Raw genomic sequence first — 26,845 nt, 5'->3', positions numbered from 1 at the left:
AACAGTTCTTTCTTTTTTTCTTTTTTTAAAGGTTTTATTTATTTATTTGACAGAGAGAGACAGCGAAAGAGGGAACATAAGCAGGGTGGGTGGGAGAGGGAGAAGTAGGCTTCCCACCGAGCAGGGAGCCTGATACAGGGCTCGATCTCAGGACCCCAGGATCATGACCTGAGCCAAAGGCAGACACTTAACGACTGAGCAACCCAGGCACCCTGAGAACAGTTATTTCTTGCATTTAAATCTCAGATGAACTCTGAAAATCACTTACAAAATTAGGTTCTTAAACTTATGACAACATATAAAACTAAAGACTGTGACAGCCAATATATACATATACACTCCCAAACACCACTTACAAAAGAAACACTACAGAAGAAATTTTAAAGAACTTTTTTTATACTTAAAAAAAAAAAAGATTTTATTTATTTATTTGACAGAGATTACAAGTAGACAGAGAAGCAGGCAGAGAGAGAGGAAGGAAAACAGGCTCCCTGCTGAGCAGAGAGCCTGATGCAGGGCTCGATCCCAACACCCTGGGATCACGACCTGAGCCAAAGGCAGAGGCTTTAACCCACCGAGCCACCCAGGCACCCCAAAATTTTAAAGAACTTTGAAAGGTCTTCCCTAATATCTTGTTTTCTTATTTAGTTCAAATATTTTACCAGACTAATATATACATTTTAACCAAACATATAAACAAATTAATGAGGAATTTAGGAATATACTGCTTTTACATAATCCACATAAGTTAATGGTGATTTAACTCCTATTATACAACTCACCCATGTAGTTACACCTCATGAAGCAAACTTTCAAGATAAGCTCATCATATGATGGAAGACCAAATCTTAAGTTTTACCCCTGAATTAAATCTCTGATTTATATTCTTTATAAAATACAAGATTTGGAATTTCTTTTCATTGAATTGATTTTAATTCCTTTATACAAATTCAGTAAGTATTTACTGAGCATGTACCATGTGCCAAACACAGCACTATTTGTGTTAGGAGGACTAAAATAAACAACAGTAACATATTACCTAACATTAAAGACTTCAATTAACAGAGAGGTAAGATATTGAGTAGGCGTCGTGCTAAGCATTTTCAGTAGACATCTCATCGAATCTTCCCAACAACCCCTTGTAATCGATACAAGTGTAACCCATTGAACAGGTGAAAAAACTGGCTCAGGGAAACTCAGTCAGTTGTAAAGAGCACCCAGGTAGTGAATAGCAAGATCAAGAATATAGCCCATCGGGGTGCCTGGGTGGCTCAGTCAGTAGGTTAAACCTCTGCCTTCAGCTCAGGTCATGATCCCAGAGTCCTGAGATGGAGCCCCACATTGGGCTCTCTGCTCAGCAGGGAGCTTGCTTTCCCCTCCCCCTCCTCCTGCCTCTCTGCCTACTTGTGATCTCTCTCTGTCAAATAAATAAAATCTTAAAAAAAAAAAAAAGTATAGAGCCCATCATCATTTGGCTCCAATCCTATGCTCTAACAGCCTACCACAAGCTTCCTGGTGCAGCATCTCAGGAAAGAGACTGAACTCTGGGAGGCAGGAGGGAGCTGGTGTTACAAAGGAGGTGATTTTTTTTTTTTTAAGATTTTATTTGACAGAGAAAGAGAGAGGGAGAGAGCACAAGCGGTGGGTGGGGGGAGCAGCAGACAGAGGGAGAGGGAAAAGTGGGCTCCCGGCTGAGCAGGGAGACTGACACGTGGCTGGATCCCAGAACCCTGGGATCAGGAGCTGAGCTGAAGGCAGACACTTAACCGACTGAGCCACCCGGGTGCCCCAAAGGAGGTGATATTTTAAGTGCATCTCTAAATAAGCGGTTTTCAGGCAATTGTGCCAGGGAAAGTTGGAGGGAAGTGTATCACAGAAAAGTATACTATAGGCAGGTCCTGTGGAGCAGGTAGAAAGTCATGAATGAGGATAGCATGTTCGCCAAAATGCTGGTGGTATGAAGAATGCCTAGGGGGGCACCTGGGTGGCTCAGTGAGTTAAGCCTCTCATGATCTCGTGATCTCAGGGGCCTGGGATCAAGCTCTCTGCTCAGTGGGGAGCCTGCTTCCCCTTCTCTCTCTGCCTGCCTCTTTGCCTACTTGTGATTTCTCTCTGTCAAATAAATAAATAAAATCTTAAAAAAAAAAAAAAAAAGAGTGCCTAGGATGGGAGATGGGGCTGTGTAAGTTGGTAGGACTGCCTTGAGTGCCATCTAGATTTTATCCTTTGGGGTGGTGTAGGAATGGAGTAGATAGGGCCTTGAAGGATTTTTAAGCAGGAAATGAGTTAGAAGATTTGTACTTTGAAAGGTAACTCTGGCAGAGAAGTATGAAAGAAGGTGCTTTGAGCAGGGATGAGGGATGGTGGTGCTGGTGCTGGTGGTGGAGGAACTGGAGGCAGGGAGCCCACACCTTGTTCTCTGTGAGACATAACGGGGTTATGAGAGACTAAAGGCTATTGCAGGAGAATAGAGAGAAGTGACAGATCTGAGACAGGACCTTGAAGTTTTGATGCCCAATTGAATGTGGAAAGGAAAGGAGGTGAGTGAGAGGGACTCCCATCCCAGCTGGATGGGATGGTGCTCAGATTTCTGAATGAGGGAGCTGGAAGTGTAGTGCTAGAAGGAAGAGCAATTGGAGGTGAGTTTTGGGTGTGATAAGCTTGGGGCAACTGTGGGTCATTTCACTGGGAGATGGTCAAGAGGAGGCTAGACACATCTTGTCACTATTTCATGAGTTGTTCCACTCAAGAGCTGACATTTACCTTTTATCATTATCCTGCCTATCCTATCAGTCACCAAGGCCTGTCAATTTTACCTTCTTAAATATTTCTTTACTCCCTGCTTACATATATCTCTAAATTGGTCATTTGGATTCGTGTGTGCAGTGCCAAATAACGGTAAACACCTTTGTGTTTCTATAAGGCCCTTCAAAATCAGATCTTCTTCGGCTTTATCTCTCTTGACACCATCCCACGGAGAGCCTGCCCTCCAGCCACACTGAAGCAGCCACACTTGCCAAAAGATCATGATTTCTCACTTCTGTGTCCAAGAACAAAGACATGTCTCCAACTCCAACCAGCCCCCCCACCCCCCGGTTGCACACCAGAGGGAAACAATAATGAATAAGACAGTGCTGACCCTCCAAGAGCGCCTAGTGGATGATCAGAAAATTGTGGCTCACCTGAGTTATATTTATGTCCCTTCTTCAAGGTTCACTGACAGCAAAAAGCTAGGCTCCAGGATGTTCATTCAACTTAAGTGGGCAGTTTTACTGCAAAGAAGCTGGTGGGGTTTTGTTTGTTTTTTTGTTTTTTTTTTTTAGATTTTATTTATTTGACAGAGAGAGAGAGATCACAAGTAGGCAGAGAGAGCTGCAGGCAGAGAGAGAGGGGGAAGTAGGCTCCCTGCTGAGCAGAGAGCCCAACTCGGGGGCTTGATCCCATGACCCTGGGATCATGACCTGAGCTGAAGGCAGAGGCTTAACCCACTGAGCCACCCAGGCGCCCCTCTGGTGGTAATTTGATCATAACATGAAATAGATGGTTCATGTCCTCGTGCTGTTTAATTCTACTGGAATTAGTGAAAATATGAGAGGAGTTCTATTATGTATGCCGTAAATATGTCCTTCATGTAAAAGGTTAAAGGAGCTTGTTTTATTATGTTACAAGTAAGCAGAGCTAAATTTATAATAAAATATTCTGCTGAATCTCAGAATTCTAAAAAAATGTCTTGGCTGTAGATAGGATAACCTTCAATTACACTATATAGATAGTGAAATTATTTATGGCCAGAAACAGACTTTCAACTTTCACTTGGTAAAGGTAACATTTTTATTCAGCCCAGACAAAAACACTTGTAATAATCTTGCTTAAAGTAGCCCACTCAGATTAAGCCAAAATTATCCCAGAGATTTAATATTAAAAATAGGCTGGGAGTTGTTTGAACTGTGATCACCCCCCAAAAATGAGGGGATAAACATTGTTCTTGCTAAAATTTCTTTGGAAAACCCCTGTGCTGCTCTGAGGAAGACAAAACAAAGGTAAACAGCATGTACAACCGAAATCTTGCTTAGCAGAGTGATTTATTTTCTGGCCTACTAACCAGTGACAGGAGCACATCTATCTTGTCCCAGTTGCCCTGGGTTTATCCATCCCTTTGAGCCTGAATTCTCAAAGCACGGAGTGGAATGTAGAGAGTTTAAGACCTTTATAGATGGATGTGTGGCATCCATCACACTGCAACTGAATTTTGGCTTGAAGTTTAAGGTACACTATTCAATCGCTTTGTGCCTCGGTCTCCCTGTCTACACAATGGGGATTGTTGAAGGGGTTAAATGAGATCATACAGAGCTTGGAACAGTGCCTGACATAGAGTAAACCCTCAACATATGTGAGTTATCATTACATGTCAAGAGTTCCCTTCAGCGACCCAGCAGGCTTGTCTTTCTAAATACTAGCACAATAAATATAAATGGCATCAGAACGTGAGGGGGCAGAGGCCACGTGATCCCTCCACGAAAGCCACATGCAGGGGCCTCCAGAGAGTTAGCAATAAGCCGGGAAAAGGAAAGGTAGGCGCGTCCGTGGCCCGCGCGATTTCCCGCCGCGCCCGCGTCCCGGGCGGCGGGCAGGCTCGGGGGCGCCCGGGCCACGGCGGCGACGGCGGCGGCGGCGGCAGCGCGAGCGGCGTCTCCGGGCCGGTGAATCATCCCGGCAGACACCGAGAGCCGCGGCAGCAGAGAGCAGCGCTGAAAAATGGCTGAAGCGGGCACGGGCTTTCTGGAGCAGCTCAAGTCCTGCATAGTTTGGTCTTGGACTTATCTCTGGACCGTGTGGTTCTTCATCGTGCTCTTCCTGGTCTACATCCTGCGGGTGCCCTTGAAAATCAACGACAACTTGAGCACAGGTAAGGCCGGGGCCGCGGGGCCCGCGGCGCTCGCCCCTCCCCCGCTCCGGAAAGTTAGTGCAACTCGCGCGGGGCCCCGGCTGGCGGGGGCGGGAGGCCGGGCGCGCGCTCGGGGACGCGCCAGGGCCCGCGCACTGGACGCCCGCGGCCACCCGCCGAGGACGCGGCGCCTCCGGTGGCCGGGCCGGGCTGCGGGGTCCGCGGGCCGCGTGGGGGCGGCCGGCGGCCTTCCCGGCCCCGCGGCCCCGAGACCCCGCGGAGGTGGAGCCGCGCCGCGCACACGCCGCGAGGCGGGCCGGGCAGGCGGCTACGGCACCGCGGCCCGATGGGGCCGCCCTGCCGGGGGCCGGCCGCCGGCCGCCGGGCGAAAAAGGGCAGGCGTCGGGAGCGAGGGAGTTCTGGCCGACTCCCCCTCGGATGTCGGAGCGCGGATCCAGAGGTTCTCCTCAGAGTTAGACCGTGCCCTTCCTCACACCCTGTGGGCCGGGGCTGCCGAACATCCTAAGTGTAGTCGGACCAGGCGTCTCTCCCCAGCTGGCGGCACTCGGCCGGCTGAGGGCGCCTCCGAGTCAGGGCTGCCCCGGGGTGCCCCGCGCTGAAGCCCCTCAGCCGGGGCCGAGTCCGACTCGGCCGAGTCCGACTGCCCCGGCGGCGCCCCGGGGGCCCGTATCTGAGCCCCCGCAGCTGCAAGGGGAACGGCGTCGCTCGGATTTCCATGGGCCGAGGCCCACCTTGTTAGGGGTATGGATGACGTGTCGGGTGACCAAACGGAATGTCAGAGGGACAAAAGGGGAGACGGGAAATCGAATTCGTGATGGTTTTCAAGGATCTCTACCCTTCCCTCCACCCTCTCCCCGCCCGCAGTAGGCTCTGGTAACTAGCCTTGTCCGGTGTCTTTGATAAAGCTCCGCAGGCTAAGAAGGGAGCCCCGCATGTCTCCTCCTCACGGTCGTAAGTGCAGAAGGTAATTAGCCCAGGATCTTAATAAACTGGCAGCGAGCCGACCGAGTCATTAAAAACAGCCACGAAGAAAATCCACACCAACCGTAACACTCCAGAGACAATTGAGAAAAAGTAAATTTTGAAAAAGGGTTTATAGCTCTTTGAAGTCTGGAAGTAGTTGTGGGACTCAAGTCAGATCGTTTTTTTAATTTGTAATTTTTAAGTTTCACCGTACTTTCGGGGAAAATCCTTACAGTCCCGAATAGGTGTGTAATGTATATATTCCATCTGGCGTGTGATTTACATAGTCTGGGAGTCCAGGTTTGGTAATGCGTTGTCCTGTGTGGTGTTAACTGCACTAAAATAATTTTTTAGAACACTTGAGATAATATGCTCATTTTGTTAGATACTTGTGCCTTTAAATTCTAAACTTTGGGTATCTTGATTACTCTTAACTTGAACTCCTGTTCATATTTACATTTGTTTCTTAGTGTCCCTGGGAGACAGGATTCTGCACCTAGAATCCTGCCATTTTAATAGGTGTTGCTCAGCCCTTGGATTTAGTCATCTCAAAGACCATGGCTTTCTGGCTGTTTTTCTTTGAGAGTGGCTGATTGTCACGGTACTGTCTTCCTTGGTTTAGGCAAATATATCTCCAAGATACCTCTAGTCCCAAAGCCCTGTGATTTTAAGAAGTTATTTGAACATATGTGGTAAGGGAATCCTATAGTTATTGATAAGCAGGTTTGATTTTTTTCTCCCTAAAAATTTAATGTAGGATTTTAAAAAACGGGAAGGTTTCTCATTTAATACACATTCAAAATTTCTATTTTGGAATACACATTTGCATACAACATTTTTTAAACGTGGGTTAAATAACCATCCGTGTGTGTATATGTGTGCACGTGCCCATGAGTGCCACTTACCAATGCTCTGTGCTGAACAAGCAAGAAGCAGAAGACCTACTGGGAAACCATGTAGTTTTTAAGGAAGAAAATACTGTAGTTGGATGTTCTCTCTGCAACTTTAAATCTGGCATATCTCACAAATCCCTTTGTTAATTAGTATAGGATTGTTGCTTATTTGGGCTTATAAGAGGTAGAAAATACGCAGATGTACAAACCATCAGGGCTGAATCTTATCAGGTATAGTATGGAGGGAGTCTGAGGCTGTTTGCCATAGTGATGCTGGGCTTCTGTTTTCAGTGTGGTTTTATGCACATTTTAGTCATAAAGGAAGGTAAAAGGAGAAGCATAGAGACAACTACCTCTTCGCTATTTTCTGTGAGAAGGTGGGGGAAATGGGGACTTTGGATCCTCTTGTGGTGGAACTTGTCCTTCCAGGGTGATGTAAGTGGATTCTAATGGGACTAATATTTGCTGTTCCTAAGCCCTGTGGTGCTTGCTCTTCCTGTGGCAGTGAAGGCGAGCGTCCCTGAAAAGGTCACTGAGTCTAGTGCTGCTTTTAAGGAGCTTCGGGTAGCACAGGTCTTCTTACTCAGGGAAGGTGAGGATACCAGCACAGATTGGTGAGGCAGCCAGGAGCCCAGGGCTTCCATGACGCAGGCCCAACTCTGGACTTTGTAAGGTTGTGGAATCTGCTAAAAATGTTCCAGAGTTGTTTTGGATATCTGCTTGACATGTTCTCAATAGCTTGGTTACTTATGACCACTCTCGTATTTCTAACCTCATTTGATCTATTTTTTGGTAAATGTGTTTTGTTCAATTTGCTTTTTTAAAAAAAATTTCTTGAATGTCTCCTACATATAGGATGTTGTCACAGGTGCAATAATGGAAAAGATATACAGATTTGTAAAACTCAGGCTATATTAGGGGTTTATCACATGGGAACAACTTCTCATAATGCAAAGTGGAGCAGGGCAAGGCAGTTGGAGCTTCTCTTGAACTGAACCTCAGAGGGTGAAAAGAATTCCATGGTTCTGAGTTGGGGATGCAGAAAGTGGTCCTCCCAAACAAAGTCACAAAAATTGGAAGTTCAGGTTAGATTCAGAGAACTATGAATCATGTGGAATTTAAAACAATAAAAGAAAAAGACTAATGAACAAGGACACCTTTGCCACTAATGTATCATGTATAATTTTCCAAAATATCTTTAAGGGTCTTTTCATGGTTGTCTGACTTGCTCACTCCTACCATCTGGGTTTACTTGACCTTCACTGCATTGAGCCTGTACCATTTAAGGATAAAGTTCTGAGTATTCTGTTAGACCACATAGGGAGAATGTCACATATGCAACTAGCTCTTGCAATGAAAAATGAATTTTAAGAAAGACGAGGGAGAAAACAAACATATTAGAAATAGCACACTGGTTAGCTTTGATAATTGATTTTTTGATCTCTGCCCTTGAGTTGGTTAGGAGAATGTTACAATAGTCCTATGATTTACTGAAAATAGAATGAAATTTTAACATGATTCTTATTTATTTATTATTTTTTAGAAGATTTAATTTATTTACTTGAAAGAGAGTGAGAGAGAATCCAGAGGGAGAGGGAGAAGCAAACTCCCCGCTGAGCAGGAAGCCCCTTGTGATTCGGGGCTCGACACCAGGACCTCAAGATCATGATCTGAGCCAAAGGCAGATGCTCAACCAATTAAGCCACTGAGGTGCCCCTTAACATGATTTTTAAGAACCCCAAATTATATTATTGTTTGTTTGTTTTCAAGGGAATTAGTATCCCAAAATAAAGCTTTTCCAAAAGGGCAGAAAGTTAATCATGGATAGGAGCAGTCATGCAGGATATTATTCAAGAAAAACAGTAGAATAGATTGGTATTTAAAAATTTTGACAACAGCTTACTTTATACTGTAGTGTCGATAGCACTTTCTCATCTGCTCTATGTTCTAAGATTTTTGGATGCTGAATTTAAAACAGTGTGTTAACACCTTTTCTTAAAATGTGCACCTTTGCAACTCTTGCACTGGGCCACTTAAGTGATTTTCCATTTCTTTTTCTGTTTCCTGAAAAGCAAGTTTTCAAAGATCTTTGAAATCCTACTTAATTCCTTCTAGAAAACAAATGTAATAGTCTGAACTACGCCTAAGTTTGTTTGTATTACAAAACTTTTTTTGTGTTAAGATGTTAAAAACAGATGCAAAACTCATATTGCTGAACTGAGATGATATATAAATATCATTTAGGTGTAGCTCCATTTTGAGTATTTTCATATTGGAAATTGTTGCTCTAAATTTAATTAATACTCTGTATTTCTTATCTCAAGGGCCTGGTGGCAATTTACTTAGGTCTTTTGCCCCCGCTGTGCCTATTGTCTAGTATGTTCTCCTCATCTTTAAATCCTACCCATCCTTCAAGGACCAATTTGCCTGCTGCCTGCAGCCTGCTGATCCTTTCAGCTGAAAGTTCTGTTTCCTCTACTTAAAAAAAAAAAAATCAAAAATTTTTTTTTATTTTTTAAAGATTTTATTTCTATTTATTTGACAGAGAGAGACACAGTGAGAGAGGGAACACAAGTAATGGGGAGTGGGAGAGTGAGAAACAGGCTTCCTGCTGAGCAGGGAACCCAATGTGGGACTTGATCCCAGGACTCCAGGATCATGACCTGAGCCAAAGGCAGACACTTAACAACTAAGCCATCCAGGCGCCCCCTCCTCTACTTTTTACAGTGTGGTATCTGAGAGGCATGTTGGCAGATTTTACCTTGCGTGATTTATTGTTGCTACTCTAGTTCTTTGTTTTTCAGTATAATTTCTTATACATAGTAGTAGTTCCTTACCATTCACTGGATGAGTCAATCTCCAAGTTGTGGCATATCCAGTGAGTTGGGATAGGAACAATGAAATTGATCAAACATATTAGTGGGCATGTGCCTTACTTAAATTTTCAGCTTTAGACTGAGGTCAGAAACTGACATGAAACCTTTAATTCTGTGATGGGTCATATGCATGTAATTCGTGGTGTTCTAGTTTGTGAACACATAAAAGGACAATTTTCTAATTAATGTCAGCTTTAAGGTTAGGATATATCCCAGATATTTTAGTTGCCCTTACTTATTTTTGGAGATACTTATCTCAACCATTAATGAAGCAATGTAAATGATAATTTTTTCCTAGGCCCCTCAGTTACTGTACATGTGCAGCGGTAGTTTTATATTCTTTAAGATTCTCTCTAGCTCTAGGATTCTGTTTCAGTGTCTTGGGATACATTTCATTGAGTGCAGAGTATAGAAATAAGCAAATAGGTGGGCTTAATATATGTGAATATATATACTTAGTGAATATATCTTTTTTCCAGTTTGTACTCAAATTCCTGCTGAATACAACTTCAGATACAATGTGACTTCTGCCAGTGGCTTTCCTTCTCACTGAAAATAAAATCCAGATCTTTTCCCCTGGCTTACACAGTTTGATGATTTGACCCATTCCTACTCCTCCAATCTGAACTTCTGCCATTCTTTCTTGAGGTTATTATCTTCCAAGACATTTTGTGATTCTTTATTATTCTTAAAGATTTATTTATTTGAGAGAGAGGAAGGGCACAGATGTGCACGGGCTGAGGGGGTGGGCAGGGCATGGAGCCCCATGTGGCTCATTTGGCTCATCTCACGACCCTGAGGAAATCAACCTGTGCGGAAATCAAGCGTTGGATGCCCAACCGACTGAGCCACTGAGGTACCCTCTTCTTTCTTATTCTTAAATATACCTCGCTTGTTCCTGCCTTACAGCTTTACTAGCTAAGTGCTCCACCCAGAATGTTTTCCTACTTGATTTTTGCTCAGTAGTCTTACTAGTCACATCTCTGCTTAAATTTGCTTCTTTTGAGAGGTTTTCACTGATGACCCAATCTAAAATGACTATCCAGTTACTGTAATATCACCAGATTTGAATTCTCTGCACAGCATTTAGCACTGTTTGATGTAGTTCTTACTTGTTTATTTATTGATGCATACTCATAGTTGTACCCCATGTACTGTAAGCTCCATGGGAGTAGGGGTCTTGTTTTGTCTTACTGTATATCTCCAGGATCTTGAACAGTGACTGTTTGGGCCTAGTGCTTAGTATATATTTGCTGAATGAGTGAAAAACTATCTCAGTTGGTTGTGGTGACTCAGCAGTAACACTCCTCTTTAGGAAATGATTTTGGAATCTATCATTTCTTATGAGATTGAGAATTGTGTTCACTGACTCTAAGTTATAAAGACTACCCTGAAATGTTTACTGCTGTCCCAAAATATTTATATGTTTTGATCCTTTCTTTAGGGGTAGAATATAAGGAAGGTTAGCCTTCTGGTTGTAAAGTAAATGTAATATAAAGGATGTTAAGAGTAAAAAATTAATTACATTTTTGTGTAGTATAACCTGGAACTTCAAACATAGGATTTACTGAGTTAGGTACCTCATATCACCTGTAAGGAAGGAGCTTGAGATTCTACTAACATGGAAAAAGTTATATATAACTTGTATATAAGAAGAAAAGATTTGGTTGGCAAATTTTCATAGCACTGTGTCAGACATTATGAAACTTAACACACAGAAGTATAATTTGAAGTGATTAGAAAAACTTAAGCGCAGTTTTCAGTTCATATATTTGCATAGTCCCTCTACTAACAATAGAAGCATTTCTAAGTTTATATGAGAAGCCAGAGTGAAATAGTTTTGGCATTTAAGAAATTTGTTTTATTGCCAATTTTATTGTAATGTTTCTTTCTCTGTAAAGTACTTCATATCTGCTGAAAGAAATACCAGCTATGATGAAGTGAAAGGAGCATTGAATTTAGAAGATTTGAGTTCAAATCCTGGTTTGCCATCTGCTGGGTAGCGTTGGACAAATTACTTTGGAAGACTTTTTTCTCATTTATAAGATGAGGACAGTAATCTCCATCTCTTAGATTTATTTTGAACTTTAAATGAAATAACCTTTAGCACTGAGCCCTGAGCATTGCACATTAATAATATTAGCAACCATATACTGTATACCTAGTTGTGTCGTCCATTTCACTGACTCTGAACTGTGTTCATTTATTAGTTAATTCATTCATCCACTGGCTTTTTAATACATTCATTTGGAGAAGAGAGGCAGGTACCTGGAGATTGAAGTTGTATTATTCCTGTCAGTTATGATTTGGACCTACAATCTCATGTCAGGTATATTCCTCCCAGTTTCCTCACTTGTTTTCTGTGCTGAAAAATTATCATCCTCTGATACATTGTCTTGTTTGCTAATGCTTCATGGTATATTTTGCTCCCTATGAATAAGAGCCGTGCATGGTACAGTCACATCTTAAAAATAGGATTGAATGTAAATCTGTTAATTTGAACTAGGAAGGGATGAGGAATCAATGCTTAATTGAGTTCTTACATGAGCCTAGCACTGTACTGCTTGCTTTGTCATTGGTTGTTAGGCTCCCTGGGCTTGTCCATGGAAGTCTGTGTAAACAGCTACATAAACAGCTACATGGCTTATACTCTTTGTACATGTAGAATAAAAACTGTCAAGATAAAATGACTGCAGTTATGATACTAGTTGTCCAATTAAAGGAAACAGTACAGGTGAATACATTTAAGAATGTATTTTGATGAGAGAACAGCCTAATTTATGAGTGAAGATGAGAACTGGGTAGAGACCTTTGGATGGGACTGTTCCCTTAGAATACTCAGAAGAGCTTGAGAGCAAGGGTTATGATATTTTTTTAACTTTGTATTTCCATCATTTGCTTATCACTCAGTGATGATACATGAAAAGGTAAATGAGTGAGTATTTTTAAGGCTTTCCAAGATTAATGACACTAGTGGTGCTTTTCTTATTTCACTTCACCACCTAAGGTTTTTCTTTCCCTTGGTTCAGAGGGCTATTGCTAATACTTACCATTCAAGGCTGGACTTATTTGGCTCATAACCAAAACTCAGAGAGAGAGGATTTTTCTGAGGTAACTGGGGCAAAATCTTGAAGACAAGGGAGGAAAAAGAGTGTTCTTGTGATTCAGAGGAGGTGTTTGTCCAAAGTGAACTAATGGAAAAATTCAGAACTGGAAAACACTAAGGGGGAAAAGAGACAGCGAGGTGTAAATGTGACTAGTCAGTTGGGTCAGAACGATCAATGATTGTCTAAATGTGGGGCTGGAATGGGATTGACAGAAAGTGTGGAACTGGACAAATAGCACAACTTAAGGAGTGTTTATACTTGCTGAATAGACTATAGGAGGCACAACTTTGGGCATTCTCTGTATATTGCTATGGTTGACATCAGTTGCCTTTGACTTACCAGCCTGATGATAGAATTGGTTCCTTGACTGGAATGCAACTTCGTATGAGATAGTAAATTGAATGAGAAAGTGCTTTGTAGACTGTAAACTGCCATTTAAATCCCTACGTAGGTTGTTTCTCCAGAAGTTTATATTCTATAGACTTTCACAGTGACATGACACGTTAAAATATATAATGGGACCTCATTTATCCTGGAGAATCTTTCTTAAGAATATCTAAGAGTTTGAGTAAACAGGGTAATGACTTACTGGATTGATTTTTTTTTTTTTTTTTTTTTTAGTAGGGGCTTCTTCAACCCAGGGCTTGAACTCACAATCCTGAGATCACGCCCCAAGCTGAGAACAGAGAATCAGACACTCAACTGAATGAGCTACTCAGGCACCCTTTATTGGATTGTTTTTAACCACATAGTAGTGAACGTCTGTTTGTTGTAAATATGAAACAAAATCTTCTGGCATGCTTATTGTGTTTGAGATGTCATTGTAAAGATATCTATAACAGGTTTTTATTTTCCAGAAGAGAGAGAATATGTAATGAAATTCATTTTTGGTGTTACAGTGGAGCAGGGCAGTTGCTCATTTGTTACTGTTACCAGTCATTCAAATATAGCAGGCATTCCTGCACTACCTACTATGCTAAAATAGGAAATTGACAGGCTCAGTTAGCTCCAACAGTATTTCATATTAGCTGTGGCTGTGGCCGTAGGAATCACTGTTTAATTCCAGTTATTAAATCACTCAGCAAAATAAGGCAACGTTTATCCAAGAAAGGATTTTTTCCTCTCTGAATTTTAGGAAACTGAAAGTGTGCTAGCTATAAGCATACTTTGTGGAGAACCCTAATTTTGTTTCTTAAACTTTTTTTCAAGGTTTTATTTATTTGTCAGAGAGAGAGGGTGAGAGGGCAGGGTGTACAAACTGAGGGAAAGGCAGGGAGGGAGAAGCAGGCTTCCAGCTGAGCAGGGAGCCTGATGTAGGACGGAACCCAGGACCCTGTGATTGTCACCTGAGCTGAAGGCAGATGCTTAACCGACTGAGCCACCCAGGTGCCCCTGTTTCTTAAATTGACTTACAAATCTAATAAAGGATCTTGGTTAGGTCAGTCTTTTTGAAAATTTGAGCAAGTCTGTAGAGGACTTTGAAGAAATCTTTTAGGTCACTCACTGAGAATGACTGTTTTGTTTTGTTGAAAAAAAGCTTAACAATTTAAAACAACACAAATAGTTGAAACACTCTTGAGGCATAAAAGTCTTAAAAAAGGAAGTGGCTCTTCAGGCAGTTTGGATCTGTATTTATGTGTGATCTACAGTTAGAGGATTTTTTTGTTTTGTTAGAAAGTCAATTGTAATACCAATATAAAGTGTTATTTGATTAGTACTAGGTAATAGTAGAATGCTTTCAGTTCTCTCTGTTAAGCTTTTCCAGTTTCTTTCTTTTGGGAATGAGAGAATGAAATTTACCTTTTTTACCAAATTGATCTTTTTCATTTATTTGCTATGTACTATTTATCAAGTATTAATAATAGAATTAATAAAATAATGCTCTTGGGTGTTTATTACACTCACTTGACTCAATTGGTGTCCCTTCCAGGATATACATTCATATTCCTCTAGTGTCCCATAATCAGAACTGGTGTGATCTGGTTTTGTACTTTTCCCTCCAGCTTTGATGGAGAGGGAGGGGAATTCGTATCCTCTATCACTGATACCTTTTATTTAAAATAAAATAAAACAAAACAAATAAAACAAATAATACTTTTCTCAGTTCAGGCTTAGAGTATTTGACATTATGGTTGAGAGAGACAAGTTTTTCTTAGTTTATTTGGCTCTTTTAACAAAGAGAATGTTTTAAATTGCACCCTTACATTTGTGAGATGAAGTGTGAGGTGCTGACTTATAATTTTTAAATATTAGAACGTTTATTCTCAATTTTTTTCCTCTTAACTGGAAGTTGTATATGTGTTATCATTCAGTAAAAGTTTGAAAATGTAATATAAAAAAAATCTAACGGTAAATCTCATCTGTTAGAGAAAGTCACTATCCTAAGAATAAACTTTTTTTCCTGTACGTTATTTGAACAATCATTCTCAGAGGGAAAGTACAGAAGCAATGACAGTTAAGTTTGAACAAAGATATGCAGACATTAATTAGTTTTGTTTGTAGAAGTATCCCTAAAAATGTTTGATTTTTACAAACAGTTTTGTTTTGTTTTTGCTTACCTACAGAAAACAATGTAATAATTTCTGGTAGATTTTAAAGGACAGTCAAAGGACCTATAATTCTTAAAAATGAGCATTTTTAGGGGTGCCTGGGTGGCTCAGTTGTTAAGCATCTGCCTTAGGTCATGATCCCCGGATCCTGTGATAGAGCCCTACATCTGGCTCTCTGCTCAGCGGGAAGCCTGCTTCTCCCTCTCCCACTCCCCCTGCTTGTGTTCTGTCTCTCGCTGTGTCTCTCTCTGTCAAATAAATAAATAAAATCTCTAAAAAAAAAAAAAAAGAGCATTTTTAGTTTTAACCATGAGAATATATGGGACTGAGAAAGCAACTAAGATACTTAGAAAAGATAAGACAGCATTTACTATACAAATGGGAGGGAATCTAAATTCAAAGCTTGCATCAGAGCTGTCTAGCTGTGAAGAGAGAACGGAGATTTATTATTGCTCAGTCCAAAGGGAAAACTTAAATGGTATTGGTAAGTGTAGTGATTAGCAGGCTGGGACTAGCTGGGTAAACAGATTTGTGTAACAGTGGGCACAGGTAAAGATTTTTCCCTAATGTGTCTTGAACATTATGGCTACCCATTGTTTCACGTCTAACTTATTACTCTTTAGGAATAAACATGACTTAGAAGTAGAGTATAAAGCCCTTTTTAATATATTTTCTATTTAGAATAGTTGCAAAAACTAAAGGAGATATAAAAATATTTAGACATTAAGACAGTATTTTATTCATGGATTACACTCTGTTGCAGTCATTTATTATCTCAGTAAAACATACTATTTCATTAAAGATATGCTATTGATATGTGAATGCTGTTAATACTTAGCTTTATAGGAATCTCACTGACTAGCCAACCAGAAGATTGAAAAGTGGGGTGGGTATGGAGGAATGGAAATATGACCAGGATGTGGGCCCTGTCTTCAAGATCCTTGGTGCAGAGAGGGAAAGAGAAACAGGCATACAATCAACTCTAATCCAAAGTAAAATGTGTAGAGCAAAAAGGAGCAAACAAAAACTGAACATAAAGGATGAGAAAACTTGGAATTCATGTTGGTATTACTGAGCTAGACCTTGCTCTCGGAACCCCTATGCTAATGGAACTGCGTTAACAAAGGAATGTCTTATCACTTGGTGCCTTCAGAACACTGCAAGTATGGCTGAGGGGGGGATGAAAAAGGAAAATAAAGAATCCATTGGGGTTAAATTGGAGTTCGTTGTGAGGAATTAAAATGGAAAAAGTTCTAATTACTATGTATTTCACCCATATAGAAAAGGATCGGAAATAATATAATAGGGTGACCCACAGCCCATATTTAAACATTATTTATGTCAGTATTTTGCCATAAGTATTCATATTGCTTTTTATTTCTCTTTTTACTATAAATTTTATAAACTATATTTTGTAGAACACTTTTAGATTTATAATAAAAATTACGATGTTAGTATAGAGAGTTCCCATATGCCTCACATGCAATTTCTCCTATTACTAATATCTTACATTGGTATGGTCCATTTGTAACAATTAATGAATAATATTGATATATTATTATTAATCAAAGTCCATAGTTTATTCAGATTTCCCTAGTTTTTACTGAATGTCCTTTTATGGTCCAGGATTCCATCCAAGATACCATACTACAATTAGTTGTCTTGTCTCTTTAGACTCCTATTGGCTCTGACAGTTTTTCATACTTTTTTTGTATTCAGTGACCTTGACAATTTTGAGGAGTACTGGTTAGGTAATTTGTAGACTGTTAATTGGGATTTGTTTGATATTTTTCTCATGATCTTTCTATGATTATGGGTTTTGGGGAGGAAAACCACAGAGGTAAAGTGCCACGTTTATCACATATCAAGGGTACATACTATCAGTTTGACTTATCACTGTTGATGTTCACCTTGGTCACCCGGCTGAAGCAGTGTTAAGTTCAATACTGTAAAGTGCCTTTCCCAATATGTAGTCTTAGAATCGAAATCACTTGCGTAGGCCATAAAAGAGTGAAGAGTTTTGCTCCCCCTTGTAGAAATAAACAAGGACCACCCAAATGAGAACAAGTAAAGGCTGTTTATTCAGCGCTTGCTATAGCCACCATCGCTTGTTTTTGGCAGGGACTCAAAGGCAAGCAGAGAAGTAGGAAAGCTCTGCAGTAGAAAAAGGAAAGGCTACCAGTAGGCCCTGATTGGAGACTGCTAGCACAGAGAAGCCGAAGGGGGCTAACTAGAAGCAGAACGTCCTACGTGTTGGGTTTGGGAAGGCATATTTGGCTTTTTTAGTTTGATCCTAAATTAGAAGTGGGGACAAAAATTAGAGAAACTGTCACTTATTGGTCAAGTCCTGACTGTTTGGCTGAAGAGTACAGAAGTTGTGGTTTGGCCTTCAGGACTGGTGTTGCGGCTTCTGGATCAGAGTTCCATTTTTATATGTGGTCTGGTCACTGCCTGTTTGTATATTCAGTCTTTCACCCACCTTGAGGGCAGAGTATTTACACCTGTAATTGAAATTGTTCTCATTGGAGATTTGTCTGTTCTTATTCATTTATTTAATCAGTATGGACTCATGGATATTTTATACTTTGGGTTATAATCCCATACTGTTTTATATCTTTTATTTCTCATATCATTGTAGTTTTGTCCACTGGGAGCTCTTTCAGATGACTTCTGTATCCCTTTGACATACCCCTGTCATTATGGGATTTTTCTTTTAAGCACTTTTCTTTATAGTGCTACAAGATGCTCCTGGCTCATCTTGTATATTTCTTGTCCCATCTTTCTCTTTTTAAAAAATAAACTCTTATCAATACAGGGAAAGCTGCACCACATCCCTTTCCTTTCCTTCCCTCTCAGTTGGAACCACTTTCCTGAAGTTGGCATTATTTCCTTTTATTTAATTTATTCATAAATAATATATAGTAATTTTTGTGAGTTTAAAGTATTTATACAAATAAAGTAGTATAATATTTGTTTAATAAATTACACAAATAAGGTAATAAGAAGTATTGTACATACTTTCAGTAAGTTGTTCTGTTATGTGACATTATGCTTACAAAATTTTTACATGTTGTAGCTGTGGTTTGCTTGTTTAATTAATTAATTAATTAATTTAGTACCTGGTGTGGAGTCTAGTGTGGGTCTTGAACTCATCACCCTGAGATCAAGACCTGAGCTGAGATCAAGAAGCTTAACTGACTGGGCCAGCCAGGTGCCCCTGTAGTTAATATATTTTAACTGTGTAGCATTCCATTGTATGAATGTACCATGACATACACGTTATATTACAAATGGTGAATGCTGCATGGACCTCTCTGCACTAGTGTCTGATTTCCCTAGAGAAGGGATTATCAATAGTAATGGAACCTGGTAGGGAAAGTTTGGAAATTTGTGGGGGACCTTTTTAGTTATCACAATGATTGCCATTATAGTAATGCTTGATGACCTGCAATGGGTGTGTTTGCTTGTATTCCACATAATTTTTAAATATCTCCCGTAAGTATTCATATAGACAAAAAAATCTGTTTATCTGACTTTAGAGTGTTCATTCTGCATGTAACCCTAAAATATTTTTGAAATAGTTATATGTTCTTTTTAAGAATTCAGACTACGGTGTAAATTAACAAAGGATTTTACTTTGTTCAGAACTTCACCAAGAATTGTTTACCATTTTGAAAACTTATGACTCCAATAGCACTACAGTTTGTAGTGTTTGAGTCACTAATACAGCACACTTGTATCAGCCCGCATTGGTAGGTTTTGCGTTCCTGGTGATGCTTTTGTAGGAGTACAAGTATCTGTCTACTTCATTAAGACTCCTACAAAAGTCTTGAAAACTTTGCGTTCTGAATACAATTAAACTATTTTAAACAGGGTTGGGCTTGGGGCGAGGCAAGTGAGGTGCCTAGGTGCAGAATTGAAGGAGATATTCACTGTCAGAGTCCTGCAAGCGCAGCTCCAGCACTTGCACAACTTTGCTCCTCAAATTGCACGCCCAAATCAGTGTGATTTCTAGAACTTTTGTGGCTCAGTTTTGGTTAATCTTTCTTCCCATCTCCCCCGTGCTCCTTTGTACCATTGTCTTCACATTGCTGCTAAGTCAGGGCCGACATGCCTGCTTGGCTTGGTCTGACAGAGGTGATTTTAATCTGGAGTGCAGCTGACTAGAGCACCAAACCCTGAGTGGTAGTGGGGTTTTAATCTTGAAGCCATAGTTTTGGTAGATGGGTGGGCGATTCCAGGATTCTCTTTGATAAGCTAGTGGTTGGCAACTTGCTACATTCTTCAGTTTCAATAAATTTTATCCCATCAGGTGCAGGGATAGGTGCCAAGAGCTTATCTGAGTCATTCCTTGTCTCCTTCTGGCCAGCCTCGGATTCTTTGGTAAAGCAGGTAAATTTACTGTCTTCAGTAATTGGCAGTCTTCAAAGAGAGAAACAATAGGTCAGGAATGCTGGGCCAGTATATGTGGAACAATGTGTTCTTTGCCAGGGAAGGGAGAGGCTGCTTCCTGATCTACAGTGTAAGCTTTTCTGATGTCTTCAGAACTCCTTTTCTCTGGAGACACCAGCTTCCACAGAATGAGTGAGGATGAATCCCACTTCTGATGTCTTAGAATCCAGCATCTTGAAAAGCAACAGAAGAGACCTAAGGTAGAATGGTCCAGTGGATCCTAGAAAAGGCTGTTGACTAGAACTTTGTGTGAGGATTTTTGAGTGGGGGAAATGAAATGCTTTGATATATGTCATGGAGATAATTATTGCTGGCAAAGATAAGCGCACTATGCCAGCAGGGATCATACCCTCAAATTGTTTATTGAGAAGAATTTAATAAAGGGACTAATTATGAAGATGTGGGCAGGATAATAATAAAGGATATTTTATTAGTAATAAAAGATAGTGTAATACCCTGGTGCTAGAAGCAGCAGGGAGCCATAACCATCTGTAGGTGTGAAGGGACATGGGGAAGCAGCAGTTCCTGGAACACAGATAGAGAGCAGTAGAAGAGCTGTGGTCTTTGGTAGAGACACAGTCAGTCTGTGACTCTGAGTTGACTCTGTAGATTGGGAACTAGGGACAAAGGCCTGTCTCTGTCCTCCTCTCTCTTAATCCCTTGTTAGGGTCTCTGAGTGGCTGGCCCAGAAGCCAGAGTGGGAAAAGTGGGAAGTAGACATGGAGGGGCAAATGGAAGATACCTAGCATAAAGCACTTTTCTCTGACTCCTTGGACCATTTTTTTAAAGAAGACCTCTTTTTCAGGATTGTTTTCAGCACTTTTCTTTTCTTAAGCAGTACCCTCCAGTAGTCTCATACAGGTGTAAGTCAGTCAATATTTCTTTCCTGACCCTCTCCCAGCTTCCAGGTTTGCATTCTTAACAGCCTATTGGATATTTTCACCAGCTCTCTTCATTTCCTAATGGAGCTGAATTTTTCCGAAGGATCACACTGCTTTCGAAACACTTAACAGTTTTCATCTTTCCTTTCCCTTATATGTGTTAGTTGGTAGATCCTGTCAAATTGATAGTGCCTCATGCATCTCTCTTCAGTTTCTACTTTTGCCTTTATTTCAGCCTTTATAATCTTATTACAGTAGTCTCCCAATTGATCTTCCTGCCTCTGATCTCTCCTAATCTAATCTGCATACTGAAATTTGCTTTTAAATCCTTTAATGTTTTTCTGTTGCCTAGCAGATAAAATAGATACATCTAAGCCTAATAATATTCTAGGCCCTCTTTCATTAGCTCCAGGGAATGTTTCTAGCTTGATACTCAATAATAACCTTCATATTCCCTGCTGTACTCAAAGTGTACTGTACTTCATGCAACATAATCATTTCCATGCTCATGTTAATTATCTTAAAAATTCCTCACTTTTCATATAATGGAGGCCAGATGACTCATCTGCAAGTTGGATACCTCCAGTTACCTGAGTCCAAATGGTTACAAATACCCCAAATTCTAAGTGCCTCACATAACCAGTATATTCCATTGACTCCTTACTCTCCTATGTTTTCTGAGGAGCTTGACCTTTTCTTCCAGAGTCTTACTCCTACATCATAGTGCATCCAGGCCTGTCAGCTTGTGGACTCATAGGACTCTAGGTCTTCTCCCCATCAGTGCATGTTCCTCTGTAAGCCAAGCCCTTCTATTTGATGGCATTGGTCATAATGAACAATTGACAGTGTACATGGAGGCCTCTTTGGCAGTCCTAATTAATTTTTTCAAACTAAAATTTTTATTTAAAAGTAACCTCAAACTTACAGAGAAGTTGAAAATGTAATAATAGCCTAGTGTGAGTAGCAGCAGGGAGCCATTACTCATTTTTTTTTCTTCCAGAACCATTGGAGAGTACACTGTTGATGTGATTCCCTTTACTTTAGGACGTAGTTCCTACGAACAAGGGTGTTCTCCTACCTATCCAGAGTAAGATCATCAAAATAAATTAATTTTGGTAACTAATCAGTTTAATCAGAAATCAGTACAGTACAAATTAATCAATAACCAATAACTAGTTGTGAGACCCTGTTCAAGTCTCACCAGTGGTACCAATAATGTAATTTTATAGCAAAAGGATGTGGTTTTCAGTCACGTAATACATTTAGTTGGATTGCATTTATTTCAACCTTGTCTCTCTAGTCTTCTTTAGTTTGGGATAGTTCTTTAGTTTTCTTTAGTTTAGTCTTTCTTTAGTTTAATTTGGGATAGTTCCTTAGTCTTTCCTTGATTTTCATAAACTGAAATGATGTATTGATGACTACATGCCAGTTATTTCTTAGGATGTCCTTCAATTTGGGTTTGCCCAGTGGTTCTTCATAATTAAGTTCAGACTATGTATGCGTCTTTGGCTGGAATGTCACGGTAGTGATGCTTTGTGTTTCTCATTGCATCTCTCAGGTGTTACATGATTTTTGTTTGTTATGTTAGTGATGATGCTCATTTTGATCACTTGATGAAGGTGATGTCTGTGGGGATTCAGTAATCTTATTCTTAGCTGTTTTGTAGTTAGTATTTTGTGAAGTGCCTGGAAACTGTGTAAATTCTTCATCAGACTTTTAATGTATTAATTTCTTTCTTTCTTCTTTTTTATTTTTTTAAGTAGGCCCAGCATGGAGCCCAATGCAGGGCTTGAACTCGTGACCATGAGATCAAGACGTGAGCTGAGCTAAGAGACAGACTGTTAACCAACTGAGCCACCCAAGCACCCCTTAATTTAATTTCTTTATGCCAGTATGGATTCCTGGTTTCCTGTTTTGTTCAGGGGGCTATAATTTGTTGCTCTCATTATTATTTTGATGCTTAAACTATCCCAGATTTGGCCTATGTGAGCCCCTTCAAACTGGCTCTGTATTCTTTTGACATGTCCCTGTCATTTTTTTTTTTTTTTTTTTTTTTTTTTTTTTTGGACAGAGAGAGAAATCTCAAGTAGGCAGAGAGGCAGGCAGACAGAGAGGAAGGGAAGCAGGCTCCTTGCTGAGCAGAGAGCCAGGTACGGGGCTCGATCGTAGGACCCTGGGATCATGACCTGAGCTGAAGGCAGAGGCTTAACCCACTGAGCCACCCAGGTACCCCGTCCCTGTCATTCTTTGAGGACTTGATTACTTTCTAAGATATTCTAGTCACAACTTGTACTTTGCCTGCTCCAGTGTTGGAATCAGCAATTTCTCTAAGAAACCATCTTTCCTTTTAGTGGAGAAAAATATTTAAAAGCCACGATCTGGGCATAAAGTATGCTTTTTGCGATTAGGTTGTTGCTGTTCCTAGTCCTCTCGAGAGGACAGAGCAAGGGAATATATGTATATATAGATGTGTATATTTCTGTATATCTATTATTCCTTATCTATCTCTCTTGAAATCATGAGTTCACATCGATACCTCAGATTCCAATCTAATCCGGGATTCATTTAGTTTCCTTTCTTTCCATATTCATCGCTTCACTGACAGTGGGAAACCTGGGTCCCTTTATCCTTATTGTGGTTGCTATTTGCTCAATATGTCTGTATAGAACCAGTGTCTCTTAATATCCCTCCTTGCCTCACTGTGGCTCAGACCCACTTGGATTCTGAAACCACATGCTGAACAGTCCTCCGCAGAGGCCCTGCTCATCCTGTTTGGGCTCCAGCACCAGTTCCTCTGCATCCCTTCCACTTCTGCCAAGGAGTTGTCTTCCTCACACTGCTCAGCTCTGACACACACATGGGGCTGCTACCTGTTCTTATACCCTTCTTACTCTGCTCGGGCGCTGACACCCCAGGTAGGGCTGCTCTCTTGTGCAGATGCTCTCTTCACCCTGTGCTGCTGCCACCCCTCACTGCGTGTCACCACCCGGCATAGATACCTACCTTACTTGGCCCTCCCTGTGAGTTGAGAAGTGAATTATTTCGGAAGAAAAGAGAAGAGGTGGACTCATCTTTAAGATTGTCCCCTATCCACCCTTACTTAAAAAAAAAAAAAAAAATCCAAATAATCTGTTGATTATTGTGGACTTGGAATCTCAATAGACCTGGTTTCCAAGTCTCGTCCTTTTTCATTAAGCTATGCTATCATCTATTTGTTAAATCCTTCAATTCTTTTTTTTTTTTTTAAGATTTATTTATTTTGAGAGAAAAAGAGAGTGCAAGTGTGCATGGGGAGAGGGGCAAAGGGAGAAGGAGAGAGAAACTCAAGCTGACTCATGCTGAGCTTGGAATCCAACCCAGGGCTTGATCCCATGACGGTGAGATCATGATCTGAGCCAAAACCAAGAGTCGGATTCTCAAGCAACTATGCCACCCAGGCATCCCTAAGTCCTTTAATTCTTTAAATGAAATTGGTCTACATCTTTATTTTTTTATTTTTTATCTTTTTTTATAATTTTAAAAATTATGTCACGTTAGTCACCATACAATACATTGTTAGTTTTTGATGTAGTGTTCCATGATTCATTGTTTGCATATAACACCCAGTGCTCCAGCAATACGTGCCCTCCTCAGTACTCATCACAGGGCTCACCCATTTCTCCATCCCCCAAGTTGGTCTACATCTGTGAAGATGTAAGGACTTGAAGAATTAGACCCCATTGTAAAGGGCATGTCTTTTAGAAAGCAGAAGTTTTAATGCATGCTCCCATTTGCACATATTTATCTTAGCTGTGTGTGGGGGGTGGGCAAAGAGAAGAAAATTTTGAAAGTTGGTGCAAATAATTTGTAAAGAGCTGTCTGTGAAGAGGCCTTTTCTTTACACAGTTAAAAAATTTCTAAGAAACTCCTTCTTTTTGCCCCCAGCCAGGTCCCAAATTTGTTATCTTTTGCCCTCCAACCAGGTCATTAAATAGTCTCTCCCAGTGTGCCAGAAGGACCTACTAGTCTGTCATCTCTTCCACTAGACTGAAAGTTCTTCAAGGGCAGGACTGTGGACTCCGTGAGAGCAGGTTGTCTCTGCCACAGACACATTTGTGTCCCCCACTCCAGCACTGTGCTCATCTGCACAGGAGGCACTCGGTTAATACTAGTTTGCTAATTCTGCTTTGTAGTGAGGCCTGACACTAAAGTCCATGATCTTTCTAATACACTTACATATGTTCAGGACTAAGAGGGGCTTTGTCTCCTTTCAGCTAGCAGTCTGATTAATCCCAAAGTCTAAGGGATTACCTGAGGGATCACTAGCAGCACGTATCTCCTGACCATGTTGGAGTCTGTTATGTATGATGCACAGTAAGTGCTCAGTCAGCTCACCTGTTGTAGTACTTGGTGTTCCTCAAGGTCCCAGCAATAGATGAGCGGTCAATGGGGAGGTGACACCATCACTTCATGTTTGTATGATTTAAGGTATGTTACGTAGTTATCTGAGGTTCAGTTTCCTTATTTGTACCGTGGGAATTTGAATAGCTTCCTTACTGAGTTGTTGGGGGTTAGAGGAGCTGTGACAACTGTGAAGGTGCTCAGTGCATGGCAGAGCAGCTGTGCTGAAGATTGGTGTTAGCTCACGTCGTTCCACTTCAAGTTTAAGAGGTTCACTCAAGAATGTTAGAACAGCTGAACCTACACTGTCTTAATGACATTTAGTCTTAAGCTTTATTTTAAAACTAGCCTTACTTTTAATTGCCACATGGTTATTAAACATTTTAACAACATTTCTTAACAACAAATCTCCATGATTTAGATTTTGGTAGTTAATTTTAGATCTGTTTTTCTGGAGTACTTCCTTTTGCCACTAGGTGGTGCTTGTCTATGCGTTTGTGACACTTTCCTTTATAAAGACATTATTTGGAGGAAAAAACACGTGTTACCTTTGAGACTTACATATGTGGTACTGATATTTATGCTTGACCTGTTGATTAGATATTTTAAGGATAAGCTGGGGAGTAGGAGCAGGAATTACTGGGAAATTCTTTTAGATCATTCTGTTTATTCATGTAATTCTCAAGTTTAAACAGAAGACATTGATTTAAAGAAGAATGAGATACCAGGAATGTGAGTAAACATGGTATTCTTATTTTTGAGATATACACAAAATTTAACCTATGCTAATTAATGAATTAGGTAGAAATATCAGTATAATAAAGCACTTTGTAAAATCCCCTCTTGATTTTTCAATATGGTTAGGAAGACTTAGCTGATAATTCATATTCAGATATATTAGTACTGAATAATCAACATCATATTTGAGTCAGAGTGCATACCCTTTGAAGTATGGTGATTGTTTTAAAAATGTGAAGCATTTTCTGTATTACTTTCTGATAAAATTCAACAAACATTTATCAAGCCAGACTCATATAAAGTACAGAGATGAGAAGACATTCCCTTTCATGAAATCATGAGTAATTAATAGTGTTTGACTGAGGTTAGCTGCTATAATGGAGAACGGATGGGATCAAAGGAAGGGATTCTGAGAATTTGTGGCATAGGACTGTTTTAGATGAACTTCAGGGAACATCCTCTGACAAATTTCCTACTCATTGTGCTTTCCACGAATAGCTGAACATAATTAATTTGGGACCAAATACTTCGATGAAAGATGATTTTAATCTTTATAATTTCTCAGATAACATGCAGGAAACTTCTGGACATGTGTGATTAGAGCCTTTAATAATGGACTGCTTCTTCATCCTGACTATAAGTGGAAGGGAGGATAGAGGACAGGATTTAGTGGCAAACTGGGAGTCGGTGGTAGTAAAGTAGAGTTAGTAAACTGAAAGCTAGTGGTTATGTAGGGTAAAGGGTTTTAGTTGCAAGGAATGGAAACTAACCATAGCCAATTGAAGGAAAAGTGAAAAATTTCAGAATCAAATGAAAAGGTAAATTAGATTTCAGAAAAGACAAAATATCTCCAGCTACCTAGGTAGCAGGATCTAATGGATAGTTTTCTCAGATGCTACTGTCAGAATGAATGCATTCTAGCTACCTCAGTTTTTTTTTTAATTGCTAAATATCAGATTCTTTTTTTTTTTTTTTAAAGATTTTATTTATTTATTTGTCAGAGAGAGAGAGGGAGAGAGAGCAAGCACAGGCAGACAGAATGGCAGGCACAGGCAGAGGAAGAAGCAGGCTCCCTGATGAGCAAGGAGCCCGATGTGGGA

At 40.4% G+C, this 26,845-nt stretch overlaps 1 protein-coding gene across 4 annotated transcripts in view; it reads left to right on the top strand.

The window, feature by feature from the left end:
• Window positions 1–4,743: 4,743 nt before the first annotated feature.
• Window positions 4,744–26,845, top strand: part of LOC111152004 (suppression of tumorigenicity 7) — a 265,161-nt gene continuing 243,059 nt past the window's right edge. For 3 of the 4 annotated variants that reach the window (XM_022510262.1, XM_022510261.1, XM_022510260.1), the window contains exon 1: window positions 4,744–4,906. In XM_022510262.1, the coding sequence (XP_022365970.1) occupies window positions 4,756–4,906 (151 nt within the window). In that variant the 5' untranslated portion in view covers window positions 4,744–4,755. Of the gene's footprint in view, window positions 4,907–5,570; window positions 5,871–26,845 lie in introns of those variants that run through there. The other variant, XM_022510264.1, reaches the window with a different exon arrangement.

Source organism: Enhydra lutris, unplaced genomic scaffold (genome assembly GCF_002288905.1).
Source record: "Enhydra lutris kenyoni isolate GAN:26980312 unplaced genomic scaffold, ASM228890v2 scaffoldscaffold27, whole genome shotgun sequence".
NCBI classification, from domain to species: Eukaryota; Metazoa; Chordata; class Mammalia; order Carnivora; family Mustelidae; genus Enhydra; species Enhydra lutris.
The sequence above is the reverse complement of the archived record's forward strand: the minus strand, read 5'-3'. Positions and strand labels throughout refer to the sequence as shown.